Source organism: Chelonoidis abingdonii, chromosome 1 (genome assembly GCF_003597395.2).
Source record: "Chelonoidis abingdonii isolate Lonesome George chromosome 1, CheloAbing_2.0, whole genome shotgun sequence".
Taxonomy (NCBI): Eukaryota; Metazoa; Chordata; order Testudines; family Testudinidae; genus Chelonoidis; species Chelonoidis abingdonii.
In genome coordinates, this window is record NC_133769.1 from 98,858,291 (window position 1) to 98,878,206 (window position 19,916).

At 47.3% G+C, this 19,916-nt stretch overlaps 1 protein-coding gene across 3 annotated transcripts in view; it reads right to left on the reverse strand.

The window, feature by feature from the left end:
* The window catches only part of SYNGR1 (synaptogyrin 1), a 39,773-nt gene extending 31,410 nt beyond the window's left edge, over positions 1-8,363 (reverse strand). For 2 of the 3 annotated variants that reach the window (XR_004373655.2, XM_032779897.2), the window contains exon 1: positions 8,053-8,359. Coding sequence is in view for 2 of the 3 variants with exons in the window: in XM_032779897.2 (XP_032635788.1) it covers positions 8,053-8,151 (99 nt within the window). In the remaining variant the exon portion in view is untranslated. Of the gene's footprint in view, positions 1-8,052 lie in introns of all 3 variants that reach the window. The other variant, XM_032779898.2, reaches the window with a different exon arrangement.
* Between the last annotated feature and the right edge of the window lie 11,553 nt (positions 8,364-19,916).

The window sequence follows — 19,916 nt, forward strand, 5'->3', positions numbered from 1 at the left end:
CTTTCAGCATGATTAGGATTTCATGACTATCCATGAGGAATGTCACGGCTGGCTCCATCCGATTCTCCAAGATTGCCCTACCGTGGGTGTCTTTGCGCATCTTCCTGCCCTAAGCTACTCCCCACCATATCCTGCAGTAACAAGGCTGTCACACTGCCTGCTTTCTCCCCTTCCCCTGAAGCCCTGATATTCATTATAAAAGAATATTTTAGTGACATAATTCCTCGATGGGTGCTTATAATCCAATCCTGCTTCAACAGAACAAGGCAAAACTCTCCTGGCACTTGATATTAGGTAGTGAACCCAAATAATAATATCAAGCTAGGCTAGCAAAAAAGAGCAGAAGAAAGACCACTCCCGGTGACCTGCTGGATTATCCAGCTTATTTTTCATTCCAGCACCCACACTGAGTTCCTGGATGCTGTTGCCAGAGTCAGCACAGATACCTTCCTCTGTTCTACTTGATTCAGGTAGTTTTGAAGAAAGCATTTACTTAGTTTCTTTGGTAAATGTCTGACAGTTTGTGGATCGACAGAGTCTGGCAGCTAAAGGCCTCTGTCTACCCACACAAGCCAGGTACTGTCATGGCAGCCAAACTTCCTGTGCCCCCAGTGTTCCCTCTAATTCTTCCCACTCACTACCAGAATTAATTGTTATCCGTGAGCAAGGCTGTTGGGGCCAGGGGGAGGGCGCCTGTCCCTGGCCACGGCAGTCTTGGCTGGCTAGGTTGGAGCCGGTGGAAAGGAATTCTCTTTCCCACTGCGCCCTTAAGCACCTGCACCGATTGCTAATTAAGTGCTGACGGCCCCGCAACTTTACAGGGAATTTAGGATGTCACCCTCCCAGTGTGACTGAGCCTGACCGGGAGGGTCACCTCTGTGCAGGACAGTCTCTGCATGACCTGTTACTTGATTTGGTTGATCTGCTGAGGACAGTTTTCAGCTGGGAGTGGTGGGGGTGCGTAGGGGAGGGATGTGGACAGCAATCCCAGTAGGAAGTTGAACAAAACCACTAGCCTCACTTCTCCTGATCAGTAGCCAGATAACAGCTTAGTCAATTGCTGATCTGGGTGGACCTGGAGCAGATTGATTATAGAGGCGGAGCTGGAATCCTAAATTCCCCAGCTGGTTCCCCACCATATCACCTGAAATGTGTGGACTGAGCTGTCCCACTTTGCTACACAAGTGCTTGAGGTTGCTGATCCCTAGTATTTAAACCGTTTACATCCGTGTAGGAGTAGCACTCAAGAAGGGCTACGTAACCGAAGAAAGCACCCGTTCTCCACCATCGTTTGATCTCTCCCTCCTTGGCACTCAACCCAGTTTCCACTGAGTGCTCCTTCCCACACTCGACACAGACAGAAAAGATGCACTGCATCACCTAGGTCTGGTTACTGCACCCAACATACATTTTTCTTAGCGCTGTGTACAGGCCATTTTATTGTTCTAAGCACTGGACTTCTGTCACGTCTCCTTTGGGAGAGTAAGGATGAGATTTTCAAAACTTGTCCAAGGGATCTGGTAAATTATAGGGAATTGTTTATCCAGATTCCCATTAGGCAGCTTTGAGAAGCTCAGCCTATCCATGGATCCCCTACCAAACATTCTTTCCTGATCTTAGGCTAAACAATCTTCTTCATTTCATCCCATTTACTCCTATACCACCCTAAAACGTTCTCTCTGAACGTTGATGTGTATACCCTTCAAGTGCTCCAGAGGGTTCTCTTTCCTTTGGTGTTTGTTAAGCCTAGCAACTGTACACACATTTAAATCATTTTATCCTTTCCTCAAAAGACACTGGAGAGCTTAATGATCTTGTTGATTTCTTCTTCTCACAACACCCTTAATTCATCAATTTCTTTCTAGTATGAACTTTCTCAGAGCGTAATACTGTTATGTCAGGTGCAGTAGCACAAAGCTTTGTAGAGAAACTATTATCTATGACTCCTATGATGTAATGATGTTCTTTGCATACATATGCCTTAAAGAAGAAAAATCACACTGGCCCTCTTTGCTGCAATCTCCTTATGCAGGTTCATGGTTAATTTACAATCCTGTCACCCCTAGGTCCCTCTGCATTATTGCTTCCCAGTGGTCTCTCTTTCCCATTTTGATTATTTGTCCATCAGTATATTAGCCTGTATTTTTCCAAGTGAATCTAATTTTGTATTACTTTTTCGCTGATATGTTCTAACGTGCTCTTTGTTCTTTGTGTTACTTCTCCTTCCTCACTAGGTTCACAACTCTGCCCCCATTTAGTTCATCTACAAATGTCATAACATTGATGGCTGTACTGCCATCCCAGATTCATATGAAATGTTAAACAAGGAACTGACTAACAATAGTCCCTGCTTGTAACACCCTGGCATCTCCCCAGATAAATTATGTATGATCGTTTTCTTTGTTATAGTGGTCTGTATAGCCATTCTCAGTTCACTTTGACAAGCATCTCTGCCCAAGGCCCATTTGAATCCTGTTGTGTAGTAAAGGGCTTCATGAAATTACTGCACCCACTGCTTTAATTAAATCCAAATACTCATTTTATATACACTGTTTTTGAGCTCCCTTCAGAGGGCTTCTGGAAAGGCAGCCAGTAAGCAGGCGTGGTGGGTATTTGGTTGAAATCATGTGAAGCAAGATGAGGCAGCTACACTCACAGCACTCAGTGCTATTTTCTGGCAGAAACGAAGGAAAACCAGGATGAGCAAATGTGGAAACGCTGAATGCCGCTCTGCTACCAGTGTGAGAACTGGAACTCCACTACAGGGAAGCGTGTGTACAGGAGCCCAGCTTTGACCCCTTGTCATCCATTGGAAGGGTGAGGGGGTAAGTCCCTCTCACAAAGGACTCAATAGCCTGAAGTAAGGCACCACCCAATGAAACGTTTCAGCTGAATTCAGCAGTGAATACACTTGGGCTGAGAAATTTAAGCCCTTCTGACCAAACATTACACCTAAGTAGTAACAGGTCATTTGCAATATTTAGCAGTCAGTGTGTGCAAGATGAGTGTAACTTGCGACATCCTAGCCCCAGTGGGGTGGGGGAGATAAGGGAAATAGCAGAGAAGCCCCTAATACGGGTGTAAAAGAAGGCTGCTTTCTCTATGTCTCACAACACCATTCCTCAACATCCTTCAGGACTTCGGTCCTAGTTGAACGTGGATAGCTGCCACTGACTTACGAGTACCATGCACCAGGACTGGATCTGCTCCCCAAAAACCATCAGTTAAATTCACTGCGTCACTATTTACACTCATTTACTTGACTAAACCTGTACTCCAAGTTGCATGCAGTTTTTACGCCCTCATTTAAATTCCACTGGACTTTGGCCGCCCAAACATTTAGCACAGTCCGTAAGTGCAGGGCTTGGCGAGGAGTATTGATGTGTGCAACAGGGCATCTTAATTAGCACCTGGAATTTAGGGTCTATCCAGCCTACCATTGAACCTGCTTGTGGACCTTTGGGCAACTTATTCCCTCTCTGAGCTGTAGTCGCTGTGTCTATTTTGCATTATTTAGCTTGATGGCTATCACTTGCAGCTGTACAGTGCTGCCGCAGGAGCGCTCCGTGCAGCAACTTTGAAGTGCGAGTTGGTCGTCGGTTGCCAGGACTGGGAGAGAGCTGTCCAAAGCTGTAGGTACTCCACTTTTCCGTGGGGATTAGTTTACCATTTGCTGGGAGCCACAGTTCCCAGCGATGTGGGCACTGTTTCATGAGGCTTTACAGCGCTGTAACTCTGCTGCGCTCAGGGGGGCGTGTTTTTTCACACCGCTTAGCAAGAAAGTTGCAGCGCTGTAAAGGGCGAGTGTAGCCAAGCCTTGACCTGAAGCTCTTTGCCACTAGGGACTGTCTCCTCACTTAATTGTGTTTGTCCTGGACTAGCACAACAGGGCCCTGGATCTCAGTTTAGAAGAAAACCTCTTAAAGCTTCTCGTAATTAAGACGAGATTAACTGATAACAACAACATGGAGGAAAGAGGAGAGGGGATTAGGGGATGTTTTTTATTATCCTATTATTATTTATATAGCTGATTCTTGACTCCCATAGTAGTTTAAGCGAAACTTGCTTTCCTAGTCATTACTTCAACATTTTTATTCAAAGCTTTCACTGAGCAGCTGCTGTTTGAAATGCACAGAACCAAGGCCACCTACTGACCTATTTTCTAAAACAAGGAGACACTCCCAAGACATGTTTTGATGTTTTTTAAAACTGAATGGATGCTTAGTCTTGGAATGAATGCGCCCAGCAATCCAGAAAAACCTAACCAATAAGCAAACAAGCTTTCTCAATTACACCACCAATTATTGTTGGCTGTCAAGAGCTAGATTTAAAGTGAGCATGTCCAGGTGGATTTGATTTAAATCAAATTGATTTAACTCATGAATTAAATCACTAGTCAGGAAGACGATGTAATCATGATTTTTACATAAATGCATTCTTGTTGGTTGTTTATACCTTATAGATATTCTTCACGAACTTGGAGATAGATGTAATTTCATTTTTTATAAGCGTAACACTCGACATTTTATTTTATTGAAAACTTTTCAGAGTTAATTTACGAGCTGATATTCAGAAAATGAATGACTTATTGGTTGTTTAATTTACCAGATGCTAATTGAAGCAGCTATTATGAAGTCATTGAGGAGTGAACTTCCCAATTCAACAGGTTAATCACTAATATTTGGAGGATTTCTTCCATGCTATATTAGGGGAGAACATCATCAGACAACATTTACATTGTTTTAGGTTTAACTATTTCTCACCCCTATTTTATTTATTTATTTTTAAAACATTTTTGCTCGTTAACAAGCTATGTTATCTCTGGAGACACAGTCTGAGAACTGCAAAACTAAGCATTCTCTATTGTTTATCTTCTAGTACCGAGCAGTGGGCAAAACTACGGCCTGCGGGCCACATTTCGCCCACAGGACCATCCCACTAGCCTTCAGCTCGCTGGCTGGGGAGACAAGCTCCTGCCTCTCCCCTGCTGCCCTCTTCCCCACAGCCAGCGACTCTCGCGTGGCAGCGGCTGCCGATTCCTGTCGCAGCTCAATTTGCAAGGTCGCGTTCACTACCGCATGTGCTCTGGACTGCCCCATAGCTGGCCATGGCTAGCTGCTGGACGGGCAGCGCGGCTGCCAGTTCCCTGGTGCTCTGAGCAGCATGGAAAGGGGAAAGGAGCGAGGGGTGGGGGTTGGTGCGGTCGGGGATTTAGGGGCAGTCAGGGGGTGGTAAGTGAGAGGGGTCAGATCTAGGGATGGGCCAGGCGGTCTGGGGGAGGCACATAGCCTTCCCTTACCCAGTCCTCCGTAGAGTTTTGAACCCGATACTGCCTCATGCCCAAAAAGTTTGCCCAACCCAGAGAGCACTCTAGTGATTACCAACCTCTACACTGGCCTAAGCTCCTGTGTGTCAGACCCTATCACCAGGCGCTCATCTTCTTTTCAACTTAAACAACATACGCCATCTTTTACAACCTACCTGAGTCCTTGTGCCTCATCCTTTAAAAGGTGTGTACTGCACTCATCAAAATTAGATTGCATGCTCTGTGGGGCAGAGAGCCAGGCAGAGGTGCTAGAACAATTTATAGAGAGGTGCTAAAGAGCAATTCAACCAAACTGTAAACCATGGATATGATGGGAACACTTCAAGCCAGGGGTGAAGTGCACCCCATACCTCAGTTCCAGCACCATGGAGTCAGGTGTTACTTTGTGATGGTAAAGTGCCAGGCATACCTCTGGTGCTTCACAATAAATACTAATAAACACAGAATATCATTACAAATGCTTTGTGTTAGCTTATGAACTCAAGGCTCTGGCTCCGCAGCATTGGGGGAGAGGTGCTAAAGAGGGGTAAAATGGGCCAATAGGAACAGGTGAGAAGAAAGTGAAGTAAGGGGAGAAAAAGGTGCACACCCTTTTCTCCTCATGATTAACAAGCAAGCTGTCCTTGTTGGATGCTGACCCGAGGTACCGCCAATGTTCTTCAGTGGGACATTTATTTCTTATGCTAAGTGAAGGGCTGTAATGTACTGCATCGGGTCAGTTCCCATTCCATCTTCTGTCAAGGTCAAGGAGACAGGGCTTGGTTGTGGGGGAAACAGCAGGGCATCTAAGGGAATGCTAACACTAGGTAGTCTGCATGGCTGGGCAGTCATTATGGAACAATGATGGGAGTTCATGGAGGACCGCAGAGTACAAGATAAAATGGAGCAGAAAAAGCGCACAGGAGAGGACATCTCTTGTTCTCTTTCCCTCCTGGGCTTTGGGAAGCCAGAACTCTGCCTGCAGTGTTAGAGTGAAGTCATGGTATTACCAAAAAGGGGAGAGGAAATTCTGTCCTAGAGATTTAGGGATGGAAAATCCTTTTAGGTCACATCATAGAATTATAGAATATTAGGGTTGGAAGGGACCTCAGGAGATTCATCTAATCCAAGCCCCTGCTCAAAGCAGGACCATTCCCAAATGGCCCCCTCAAGTATTTAACTCACAATCCTGGGTTTAGCAGGCCAATCTCAAACCACTGAGCTATCCCTTCCCCCCACATGTCCATCATCCTTGCTGGAACACTCTCTGCTGCTTTCCCCAAACCAGGTGATGGTGGGATACATCCAACACCTCATAAGAATTTCCATAGCAGCCTTGCACCAGGATATTACTGAATGCCCCCTCCCTCAGTAACAACCTGCTGTACTGTACCATACATAGGCCTGGCTGACAGACCAACTGACCATATTAATCACATCCCCAGAGATCTCAAGGGGCAGCAGGCTTTGCAATCAGGCCGAAGGGGCATCTTCCTTGACAGAAATGGACTGTGCACTTGGTCAACCAGCAGACAGGCACCTCCTTTGCACGGCACAGAGCTTGGTCTGGCTATAGGATGTTAGTGCCAGCAACAGCCGGCCAATCCAATCAATTCCGTTGTCCCCCACCCCCTATCTGCCCCTTTCCTTCCTTTTTTTCCATATAGATTTTAAAAACAAAAACAAACAAACAGGGAGCTGCTTTTGGGGCACCTCAGATCCCTGCTTGTCCAACTTGGTGTTGTGTGTGTGTGTACTCTCCTCTTGCATACTCTCCTCCTCACACTGCCCCCTCCCACCCCCTTCTTAACACATCTCTCTCTCAGGCTCTGTGTTTGCAGCTGGCTCCCTTAATCCTCGTGACCTTCCCGCACAGAGCTGCAGCCATGGATCAATGTTACAAGATAAGAGGACCCTCCTCCCCCACCGTAGCAAGGAAAAGAGGCCGAAAAGCCCCTTCCCCTCCCCGCTCTCACCCCTCCTGCACGGAAACCACAACACACTGCGGAGTGGAAAGAAGGCACGGGAGCCGGGTGGGCGAGACAGGACAAAACCTTCCCCTCCCCCCCGCCGCCTAATCCCGTACAAGCCTGTCTCCAGCAGCAGCAGAGCAGACAGAATTTACCGGCGGCGAGGCAGAGAGATTGTCGTGCAGAATCATCATCTCCGCCCCCCCCCCCCCCCCCGCAGAACACCAGTGTTTTCCAGTCCCCCCTTGCAACAAGAACAGCTCCTCCCTGAAAATGTCCACACTACACTGAGTGACCGCGGGGGGGCGCCCCCAGTGCACCAGATCCTACCCTGGGGGGGGGAGCGCGCCCCGATGGGATCCCCCGCGGATTGTGTTTGGATCACGTTCAATTTTCACCCTCCTCTCGCCTCGCCCCCACCCCGCCTGCAGAAACCCCATTCTTCGGCAGCGGGGGGGGGGGGGGGGGCGAGACATGCGCGACCAGCACCGGAGCCGCCACCTGAGCCGGGAATCCCAGCAGGGCGGCCGCCTCTCTCTGGGCAGAGGTGACTTTGCAGTCCCAGCTTCCGCTTCGCCCCCGCTGGAGCCGGGCCCGCCGGTGTGGGGCAGGGGGAGCGCGGCCCGACAGGTGTGTGGTGGGGGGAGCGCCCCCCCCCAGCGCAGGGCACGCGACTCATTGCGGAGCGCGGCCGGGGAAGGGCAGCCCCCCCAGCCCAGCCCGCACCCCCAGCCCGCTGCCTGCCCCCAGGGATCGCCCCCCGCCTCGCGCCCTTACCCAGGAGAGCACCCGCAGGACGGTGTGAGGCTGCCGGAAGAAGGTCTGGGGGTCGAAGGCGCCCCCGGCTTTGCCCGCTCCATACGCGCCCCCTTCCATCCTTGGGGCGCCCCGAGCACGGCGCTGAGCCCCTGCGTGTGTCTGAGCCACTCCAAGCAGCTGGCCGGGGGGGCCCAGGGAGGCAGCTGGGCGCGCGGGCGGGGGCTAGCTGTGCATGGCCGCGCTGTCGCGCCCCGCTCAGTCACCGCTGCCCGGCTGGAGAGAGACGGTCGCTCCACTCCGGGGCAGGCGCTAGCGCAGGGGCCGCGCGCTCCCTCGTAGCAGCAGCAGCAGCAGCCGCTGAGTGGCGGGAACGCGCTCCGAGCGAGGGCGGGCAGGAGAGCGTGAGCCCATCTGAACGCGAGCTGTGCGGACCTCAGTGAAACCCCAGCTGTTAGGTATTTTTAATGCAGTGCTCACTCAGGGCAATGAAGGGTGCTGCCTGTTTTATTTTTGTAGGGCCTACAAAAAGTATTGCTCACAAGTGCCTGTGCCCACAGCCTGAGTCCTGCTCAGTGGTTACCTTATCTCAGTCCAGGTGATAAACATTTCACCTTTGCTGCATTGGCATGGGTGAGTTGGAGGGGCTGGGGATGTCAAAACAGCCTTAGGTTGGCATGAAGTGATGCTCTGAGATCCCACCAGCCTGAGCTGACGGGCTACAGGGCTGATCTGGATGTTAGGGGCCAGGGAGTAGCCCCATTGCTTCATCTTCAGCTTGCTTGCCAGCAAACAAGCCAGTCAGTAAATAACAGGGTTTATAGTTATTTTATTTGACAGCACAGGAGCCCCTATGAGGTGCTTCACAGGAGACAAAGACCTAGAGTCAGCTTCTTGCCTCCATTTTATATCTATCTATCTATCATTTATCTATCTATATTCTTATAGCAAGTCGAAGGCCCAGTTCTGGACCAGGACCCCTTGTGCCACTCCAGCAGTGTAAAGTAGTCAGAAAGGGGGTGGAATGACTCCTGAGAGAATCCCAATGTACCTGTCCCCATGCTGGGATGGACAGTGGGCAAAGGAAGGTGATGGCTGGAGCTATCTGTGAATTTGGTAGTAGACAAAACCCCATATCTAACACAATTTGGCAGCCAGTATGGGTGGGAACAAGCCCTCATAGAACAAGTTTCAATAATGGACTGTAGTTTGGGTTCCTACCTGGGCTAAACCGCTTTTTTTTTTTTTAACAGACACATCCGCACTGGGCAGCCATCAGGGGCAGCTCCAGGCACCAGCACGCCAAGCGCTTGCCTGGGGCGGCAAGCCACGGGGGGCGCTCTGCCGGTCGCCGTGAGGGCGGCAGGCAGGTTGTCTTCAGCTGCATGCCTGCGGAGAGTCCGCTGGCCCTGCGGCTTTGGCGGACCTCCCGCAGGCTGCCGCCAAATTTGCGGGACCGGGGACCTGCCGCAGGCAAGCTGTCAAAGGCAGCCTGCCTGCCATGCTTGGGGCAGCAAAATAGCTAGAGTCGTCCCTGGCAGCCATAGTGTGTTGGCACATGATTCAGGTGTAAGCTTGGATTGAGTATCCTAAACATTGATTCTTGAAATTTCATGTGTGCTCTAGTGTAGACAAGGTGCCTGTGGCCACCCACATTTTGACTACCATGTTTTCTAGACCTCCTCTGAGCAGGTTCAGATGACATGGTGGATAAAGTGCCACTAGTCCAGCATTAAAAAATCATGAGTCATGCCCCAAAATCATGAGATTCACTTAAAAATCATGATTTTTTTCAAAAAATAATACGTTGGGCTCTTTTTATTTACTTTGTTTCTGAGCGCTTACATGCTCTCATTTCATGTTTTCAAGAATTTCTCTGAAACCACAAGGGTTAAAAACATACTTTTTAAAAAATGAAAGCAGAGATTCTCATATAATCACTAGACTCCAAGAGCTGGGGCTTTAAGAAAAACACCACTTATGGAGACTTGTGGTAAAATCATGAGTTGGCAAAGCTGCTGGTCTGACATAAGACTCCTACCCTTGCTGCCACCAGTGGAATTGCCTCGGTGGGAAATTGTAAAGGAAAAAAATGCAGTGGAGACATAGCTCAAGTTATTGGGCTTGATTTTCCTGCTGTTTATACTGGTTTTATGCCCGGACGCCATTTGCTTCAATAGAATTACCCCTCTACACTGGTGAATTGAAATCAGAAGCAGGTTCACTGGGTTTTTAACGTTTGTAAAAGCCATTGTGTAGAGAAAGTCAAAGCTGTTGTGAGTATGACCACATTGTGGATTCTTCTTAGCAAAGCTCTGGTTCACTTTTCTTTTTTGCTCTCCTCTAGACACATTTTCTGGAAAATCTGAGCTTCTTATTTAATAATACCTAGTTTTTCATCAGCTTAGAACATAAGGACATAACATAAGAACGCCTGTACCGGGTCTGACCAAAGGTCCATCTAGCCCTGTATCTGTCTACCGACAGTGGCCAATGCCAGGTGCCCCAGAGGGAGTGGAGCTAACAGGCAATGATCAAGTGATCTCTCTCCTGCCATCCATCTCCATCCTCTGATGAACAGAGGCTAGGGACACCATTCTTTACCCTTCCTGGCTAATAGCCATTTATGGACTTAGCCACCATGAATTTATCCAGTTCCCTTTTAAACATTGTTATAGTCCCACCTTCACAACCTCCTCAGGTAAGGAGTTCCACAAGTTGGACTGTGCACTGTGTGAAGAACTTCCTTTTATTTGTTTTAAACCTGCTACCTATTAATTTCATTTGGTGACCCTAGTTCTTGTATTATGGGAATAAGTAAATAACTTCCTTATCCACTTTCTCCACATCACTTATGATTTTCTATACCTCTATCATATCCCCCTTAGTCTCCTCTTTTCCAAGCTGAAGAGGCCTAGCCTCTTTAATCTTTCCTCGTATGGGACCCTCTCCAAACCCCAATCATTTTGTTGCCCTTTTTAGAATCTTTTCTAGTGCTTGCCAACCTTTAACATACTCATGCTTCTCAACATCCCTGCTGAGTAGGGAAGTACCATTATCCTCATTTTACAGAGGGGGAACTGAGGCACAGAGCGGCTAAGTGACTTGCCCAAGGTCATACAGGAAGTCTGTGGCAGAGCAGGAAATTGACGTCAGGTCTCCTAAGGCTGGCCGAGGCTAGTGCCCTAATGCTGGACCATCCTTCCTTCCATTTTTGTGATTTATTCTGATGTATAGGCACGCAGCCACCTGGAGCTTTAGGTGCAACTGAATCTATTACAAAGAATTTAGGCTGAAGCAATGCCAACAAAGAAAAAACATTGCATACCAAGAGTAAATGCCTCTTCTCTCAACATAGTTAACCCACCCCCTCAGTAAAAGCCTGGAGAAACAGATGTTACAACATGCTCGAAGGTGAACAAACTTAGGCTTGTTTAATTTAGCATCTTTGGAGATGTGAGCTCTGCCTCTTCAAATCTGAGCAGTGCGGAGCAGGAAACTGACATTGTAAGAAATTTCCTTAGATCTATCAAATCTGAGGCAGGAGAGAGGAGTCACGTGAAAAATAAGATGGCAACTCTTAGACTCTCTTCCTTTCTAAGCAACGCCCGTGCTGCTTTACCAATGGATTCAGCCATACTGGCCTATTGCTTGTTACAAGAATATATTCTGGACCTTTGATTGTGTCTGTGACTTCTAAGCACATGGATGCTGCATCCCCTTTAAAAACCATGTCTTCTGACATTGGGTCTGTTCCTGCATCCAAGGAAATCCATGGCAAAGCTCTCGTTAACTTCAGTGGGAGCATCATGGAACCAGAGTTGCACCCTGATTAAGCTCTGGGTCTTCGGCGGCATTTTGGCGGCAGGGGGTCCTTCAGTGCTGCAGAAGACCTGGAGCAAGTGAAGGACCCCTAATGCCAAAATGCTGCCAAAGACTGCCACCAGATATTTGAATCGGGACCTGCAGTTCCTAAAGCCGGTCCTGCAGTCAGGTAACCACCTGAGATAGGCACTTTCAAAACTTTAAAGGTTACGAGCACGGAGAATCAGCTGGAGTCTGGAACATGGAGACTCGCTGAATTTACGGGTAAGTCCCTAGCTGAAGAAAGGGAGTTTATGCCAAATGGGGATTTGAAACATTATAGCATTTTGGGATTAACAGCTCTGCTTGATTTGAATTGGTCAAATTTACACTGCAAAATCGTAGCTCCAGATCAGAGAGGGACGAGATTAATCCCGGTCCATGTTGCAGAATGCAAACAAGGTTCAAAAAAGCAAGACAAGACTGGCTGGCATTTAGTGTTACTAAGAAAATTGCAAAAGGCGAGCTCTGTTGGAGCACACTTAATTCCAACTACTTCCCTGCTAGAAGTTTTGAACTTCATTTCTGTGGACAGACTTGACCGAATCATCACCTCAAGATCTATGTGCTTTCAGAGGTTTTCTTAGAACATGGGTCTGGAAGGGGCCCAGCTGCTTACTGAGGATCTCCACCTCTTCCTAGGACTCCATGGCTCGTGGGTCTGGGTTTTGACTGGAGGATGGGTGGTCTGTGGCAGGAGTTGGAACAATTGGTATGGGACTCGTGATTGATATTGTGCCTGCCAGTCTGCAGAGCTCACCAAGGGAACAGGGCTGGCTCTAGGTTTTTTGCTGCCCCAAGGAAAAAAAAAAAAAAAGTGGCTGGAATGCCACCCCTATAATTGTGCCACCCCAAGCACGTGCTCCTTTCGAAAGTCTATTTGTCTTGCGCACCCCCAAGTTTCACCTCACTTAAAAATTACTTGCTTACAAAAACAGATCTTAAAATACAAAAGTGGTCCACGCCACTAATTACTGAAAAATGGCTCACTTTTTTCATTTTTACCATATCATAAGAAATAACTCAACTGGAATATAATCTTGCACTTACATTTCAGTATATAAGCACATAGAGCAATTAAACAAGTCACTTGTCTGGTATACATTTTTGTCTGTACTGACTTGCTTAGTGCTTTTTATGTAGCCTGTTGTAGAAACTAGGCAAATATCCAGGGATAGTTGATGTACCCCCGGGAGACCACTGAGTGGTGACAGGACACTGGGAATCTTGCAGTCTAGTCCAATGAAGAGAAACTCAGCGTTGCCAGAATCTGATACATTCTAAGAACGTAGGTTGCTTTATTTACATATTACATCAGATCTGGTATAGAATGACCAAAACAGGTCCACAGTGGCCAAATCCAATTTCCAGGAATCTCAACCCAAATCACAAAAGGTGTTCTGGAAGTAACTCTCTTCAGGAATTGACTTCTAAGCTGAGACCAAGGCAGACAAATTATCCCCATGCACAGCTCTCTGTACCTGGAACGTGGGTAACCAAAATCTACACAAGCATTTTCTTCAATATCAACTTGTCCGTATGCTAAGGAAAGAATTTTGGAGACCCTTGGGGGGTGATAGGGCACCTATGAACACCTGCCATAGAAACAATATATATACATTGGTTATCTGTCATTTTAATCTGCGTTATAGAATTCAAAACTTCTACCATATCTGTCTTTCCTAAGTTCCTTACTCCGTCTCACTCCCTTCTTCCCTTTCCCTCTTCATCCCTTATCCTCCCCCCTTCTTCTGCTTTCCCCTCTCCCTCCCACCCACCCTCCTTCATCCCCCTTTCTTCCTAGCTACTCCCTTCTCACTCCACCTTCTGTCCTCTGCCTGTACAGGGCCAAATCCTGTTCCCCTTCCACCTATATGTAACACATGCCACTGGAAAGGCACACCAGAACCTGTGCCGTGGGTGTCGGGTTCCATTGAGCCGGGAGGATTTGCAGGAGGATGGGGGCATGAATCCCTTGACAACACACATTATGTGTGGGTCTGCTGACCAAACTCCTGTTGTATAAACTGCTGTCTCCTTGGGTGCTAACACTAGTGGTAGATAGTTTGTTTCTCTCTGGCTGTGGAGTAGGGGTGGGGGATTTGTTCTCCCTGTCCACATCACCCTGTTTTACTCAGACTTGGTGCAGCAAGGACCGGCGCTAGTATTTTTAGCGCCTAGGCGCACGGCCATTCGCCGCCCCGTGCCCTGGTCCCGCGGCTCCGGTGGACTGCTGCGTCGTGCCTGCGGAGGGTCCTTTGGTCCGTGGCCTCTGGGTGGAGCTTGCCGAGTCGGTGCCCGCGGAGGTTCAACCGGAGCCGTCGGGAGCAGCGGACCGTCCACAGGCGCAACTGCGGCAGGTCCACCGGAGCTGCCTGCCGCCCCCCCCCCCGCAAATGCCACCCCCAATAATCCTGGTACCTTTAGGCAATTGCCTGTGGCCACCTAAATGAAGCGCCGGCCCTGTGTGCAGGCAGAGACTTACCCATCTTAATGTTCCACTCCTTCTATCACACTTTTCATTATTCTGTTTCACTTAATTTTTTCTCTTTGGGCTTTGGTACATTGGCACTTTACAGCGCTGCAACTTTCGCGCTCAGGGGTGTGAAAAAACACCCCCCTGAGCACTGCAAGATGCAGCAACTGTAAAGTCAGTGTAATTCAGAGCGGCAAGCGCTGGGAGCGCGGCTCCCAGCGCTGCACGCTGCACCCATAAGGGATGTGGTTTACAAGCAGCGCTGGGAGAGCTCTCTCCCAGCGCTGCGGCTCTGACTACACTCACACTTCAAAGCGCTGCCGTGGCAGCGCTCCCACAGCGCTGTCGGGGCAGTGCTTTGAAATTTCTAATGTAGCCATACCCTTTATTGAATTTTTCCATCTTTTCTTCTCCTTCCTCCCTTTCTGCTCAGAGCACATCTAAACAATACACTGTTAAAAAACACTGATGGCTGCTAAGGCCCTGTCATTGCGCCCATTGATAGAGTGGCACCAATGTTAGCAACAGTGGGAAAGTTTTGCCCCCCAAACCCTGGTGTAGACAAGGCTCTGCAGTGAGCTGTGTTTGCAGGAATCAGAGTTTGGGCACAAAAGCATTTTTTTCTCTCCTCCATTCTCAACAGAAAAACTTGGTGTTCTTTCCTCACCGCTATACTAGCAGGCCAGGGAACAGGGCTGGAGGAACATATCAGCCTGCTGATGACTCAGACACTACTGGATTGTTGGCAGAACAAGCCAAGAATTCTGATCTGCCTTACTTTTCCTTTGCCTGGTGTGGTCTAGGATTTGGGGCCAGATTATGGCTGGGCGGGGGCCCAGCAGCATTGCAGGTGCGAGGGCAAGGAGCCTGCACTGAAGAATTATAGCTGCTTGGCAAGAGCTGTGTCTGAAAACAGCTACACCTCTACCTCAATATAACGCTGTTCTCAGGAGCCAAAACATCTTACCACGTTGTAGGTGAAACTGCATTATATCAAACTTGCTTTGATCTGCTGGAGTGTGCAGCCCTGCCCCCACGGAGCACTGCTTTACCATGTTATATCTGAATTCGTGTTATATAAGGTCACGTTATATCGGGGTAGAGGTGTAGTTAAACGGGCACTAGCACAATTTCAAATCTAGACAGACCTTAGAGAGCTTCATGACTCCAGTACAATCTGATTTCCCTTTGCTAAAGGAGGAATTAATAATTTAGCTCATCCTCCAGTTCCCAATTAATAACTGTTCAGGTTGCAACTCAGCCCTATGTAGCTAGCAGAATGAAGAGATGCCTTATCAGAAACCCTTGTATAAACAAGTTATGTACATGGTTTGAGCCAGCTTCTACCATCCAGCAGTATGACTTGATTTTTATTATGCTGATTTGCATGCTAGAAATACCAATAAATGAACTGAGAGTGATTTAATATTGGTGGTGTATGTATTACATTTTCTTATGAAGAGGTGATAGTCTCCATCATTAAGTGTTGCAGACAGGTTCCACGATAAGGCTTACTATACTATTAGCTCTCCCTTCCCTGCATAATGTTAACTCCAGAGCATTGTTTTGTATTGTTTGACAGAGTAGTACCTAGAGGCCCTAACTGCATTCAGGGTGAGTTGTACCAGGCACTTAAAAATACATGCGAGTACATGCTTCCTGCCCTGAAGAGCTCACAATCAGCTTGATAACATGTCCCTGCTGGGACGGGAGATGTGAATTATCTTATGTCTTTTTTTTAAATCTTGAGGTGCTCAGATGCTAAAATAATGGATTCCAATATAAGAAAGTAGATCTATTTTATCTGATCAATTGTTATCTAATCTAAGGATGTTGTTTTTTTACAGTGTCTATCTTTTTCCTGTATTTTTTTGCAAAGTATGAATAAATTAAAGGCTGTTTTTGAGTTACAAGGCATTACAAATTACCATGAACATGGAGCTGTTCAGTAGCAGCGTTAGAAGTTGCCACACTGCTTTGTGATAGGCCCTGTATTTACTTGTCTTATAACTGCAGAAGAAAAATATTTTTTGTGATTACTTAAAAATAAAACATGCTAGTGTATCCTGAAAGTGAAGGCAATTGATCAAACCTTTTAAAACTTAACTCTAACCCCATATCACTGTGCCATTTTCAGGTGTCATTAAGGCTGTTCTGGGCTATGTAATATGACGACTACATGTATAAATTGATTTAAGAAATTGTATGTATTGTGAATATGAATTTTGAATATCTGCCTTCCTCTAATTGTTCAACGGTCATACGTTTAAATGTTTAGTATTTTTAAGATAATATTTCTTGGAGTGGGAGTGTAGCAGTGACCTTCATTTAAACTTCACAAAGTATTTTTTGTGTTAATTCTCTTAAGTCATATTTCAAAGACCTTACCCAAGAAAATACTAATTGACTTTGAGATTTTTTTTATGTAAGGAATTCAGGATTTGGCCCAGTGATATCTCCTGAATAGTGGAAAATGTATATTTTAAGTGTCATGCTGGAAGAAAAACAAATAAATCTAAACTCTTACATTCAGCCAATGGACTACCAGTTAGTAGCAGCAGTTTCAGATGAATCATCCATTGGTTGATCATGTCATGAGAACACTGTACTTTTTATAACAGCTTCTGAAAGGGTTCATCCAAAGGTAGGAGCCTTTCATTTGGGAGGATTCCCCAGGGCTGCCCAGAGGATTCAGGGGGCCTGGGGCAAAGCAATTTCGGGGGCCCCTTCCATAAAAAAAGTTGCAATACTATAGGAGGCCCCTGTAGGGCCTGGGGCAAATTGCCCCACTTGCCCCCCCCTCTGGGCGGCCCTGGGATTCCCACCATCTTTTAAATATGCAAGACAAATTCATTTACATCACAACATCATGGGATGACATTGCATTATGGTGCCATCACAATGCAAGGCCACCGTAATTGCATCTGCCTCATCTTCTCCACTCTTAAGTAAGCCGGGGACAACTCACCAGCCAGCCACCTCAGTGAAGCTCTCACCAGTATCGAGAGTCCCTTCCCTGTTTCCAGAGATGCAGTTATTGTTCAGACATAAACACAGTTCAACACTGGTCAAAACAGGTCCGGCTGCCTGGTTTCTCCAACCGCCTCTGCCTCAGAGGGCTTCTGCTGCCTACACAGCAGGTATCCCCAGCCAGGTCTTTCACCTAGCTAGTGTGGCAAGCCCACTTCCAGAGATAGAGTGAAGAGAAAGAAAGGTGAGAGAGAATAAGGAATGGGGGGGGGGGGGGGAAGAGAGAATTGAAGGAGTCATCACTGCTCAAATGCTCCTTAATTATAGTATCCAAAAGGGAATATGCCAAGATGTTTGGGAGTCTTAAACAGTCCCTACCTTCCAGATATCCTTCTGCACAAACACTTCAGATATTCTAGAGGCTCCAGCTGCTCCTTACTCCTCACTCTATAAAATGGGAAATAACCTCCCCACACAGCTTCCCTAACAGTCTGACCCCACTGGACAGCCCTTCATCAAATAATGCAGAATCGCCCCATTAGAGATGGGAAAGACCTAGAGGCAGTCAAAGATGGCCAAACTTCATAATACCAAGGGCCACACTGGCAACTTGCATGAAAAAAACCTCTGGAGACAGTGTCAAACTTATATCTGTTTTAACTTGTAGCAAAAATAAATGCCATCCAATGGAAACTGGCTTGGGTACCACATTTTTACTGAGTGTTTTTTTAATAACACTGATTGGCTATTGAGACTTTTCTTGAGGGATAGCTCAGTGGTTTGAGCATTGGCCTGCTAAACCCAGGGTTGGGAGTTCAATCCTTGAGGGGGCCATTTAGGAAACGGGGGTAAAAATCTGTCAGGGGATTGGTCCTGCTTTGAGCAGAGGTTGGACTAGATGACCTCCTGATGTCCCTTCCAATCTTGATATTCTAAGATTCTTCTCTCCTCACATGCTGCTTATTCAGACCTAATTCTTTTGACCTTTAAAGACCTTTTCTCTGCATTCATAGGGTGGGTTGGGGTTGTGATTTTTGTGATTTTGTTGTTGTTCTGCTGCTGCTGCTGCTCTCATTCCCTGAACACTGCAGGGGCTCAGTTAGTGCCAATTGTGATGGTGGCTTTTGCAGTGTGGTCCATCTCTCTGCTAGGACTGAACTGAGATGCGCCCAACTCATTGCACATACTGTAGAGCACTGAACAACCTTTGCCAAAAGAACTACATGCCCATTTGGTACAGATTGCTCCCTATGCTGGTACTCTCAGGAGAGAGGCCAACAACTGGGATGTCCAGAGACATTGAATTGTCCCTGCCTCATCTTTCTTTACCTCTGTTTTTTTCCTGTTTGTTCTCTCCTTTTGTCTCTTACCCCCTTTGTCAGTCGTCTGTATGATCTCTGTTTTCCTCAACTCTTTTCTCAGCCTGTCCCTCCCTCCATTCCTTCTTTCTCTCTCCTCACTCTCTTGCTTCCTCTTTGCTCCCTCTACTCTCACTGTGTTCTCCTTTGTCTCTTGCCTCTCTCTGCTCCCTTTGTTCCCGCCACAGCCCCTCACCTTCTTCCTTTACTCCATCTCATCTCTCTGGCTTCCCATCACACTATATCCCACTTCCTGCTTTTGCCTCTTAATACCTCACTCTACATATTCTTCATTCCTTAATGGAGTTCTTATGACACATCAAGAAATATGATGAGGCCAAATTCTTATAACTTGTCATCTAAATCAGGATTTGTACCCAAATCCTCAGAGATGGTCCTCAGAGATGGACATCTTATGTTTAAACCACACTGTACCACTGGGACTCTTCCCCCTGCATTACATACCTTGTGCTGTTAGGCCCCTCCCCTCAAAAACAGGGTTAGAGCAAGGACATCTTTCATAAATAAAATACCACAAATATATGAGCTGGTTCTTTATGTGACTCACTGGACAATGACAGAAAGTATGGAGAGGTAGAGCACAATGAAGACCACGCAGGCTATCTTCATCTGCCTCACTGTAGTGCTTCTGGATTGCACAGAAAATGGCTCTCTCATTCTCTTATAGCTCTGGAATCTTACATGCAGGGGAAGAGCCGTGCCCTTCAAACTATACCTACCGGCACCTATGTTCTCACTGACAACCACAAACTGAAGCATGTCAGTGGATGAGGGGAAGTCTTTGAGGACTGAGGTTGTAGAGCCCTTGAAGCGGTGACTCAAGGGAACCCGGGCAGGGGGGAGGACAGAAGTGATGGTAACTAAGCTGTTGTCCTCTGAGGCAGGGTCCCATGTGGGCTTGGCATAGCTGAAGATGTGGGTGATTCCATATCTCACTGCCAGTGCTGACATGTGGAAAACTTCTAGCACCCCATCGAGGAACCCAAAGAAGAGCGAGATGCTCACCTGCCGCATGCCTCCTCGTAGCACTATCTTACAGTTCTTGCTGTCCTCCCAGAAACAGGCAGCCAGATGAGGGTGGACCCACTGGGCACTGGATGACAAGGTAGCCCAAACCACTTGTTTCAGGTGCCCCAGCAGCAGCACAGCACATCTCCTACCACAGTGCAGCAGGATGGTGATTAGGTGAAGGCAGA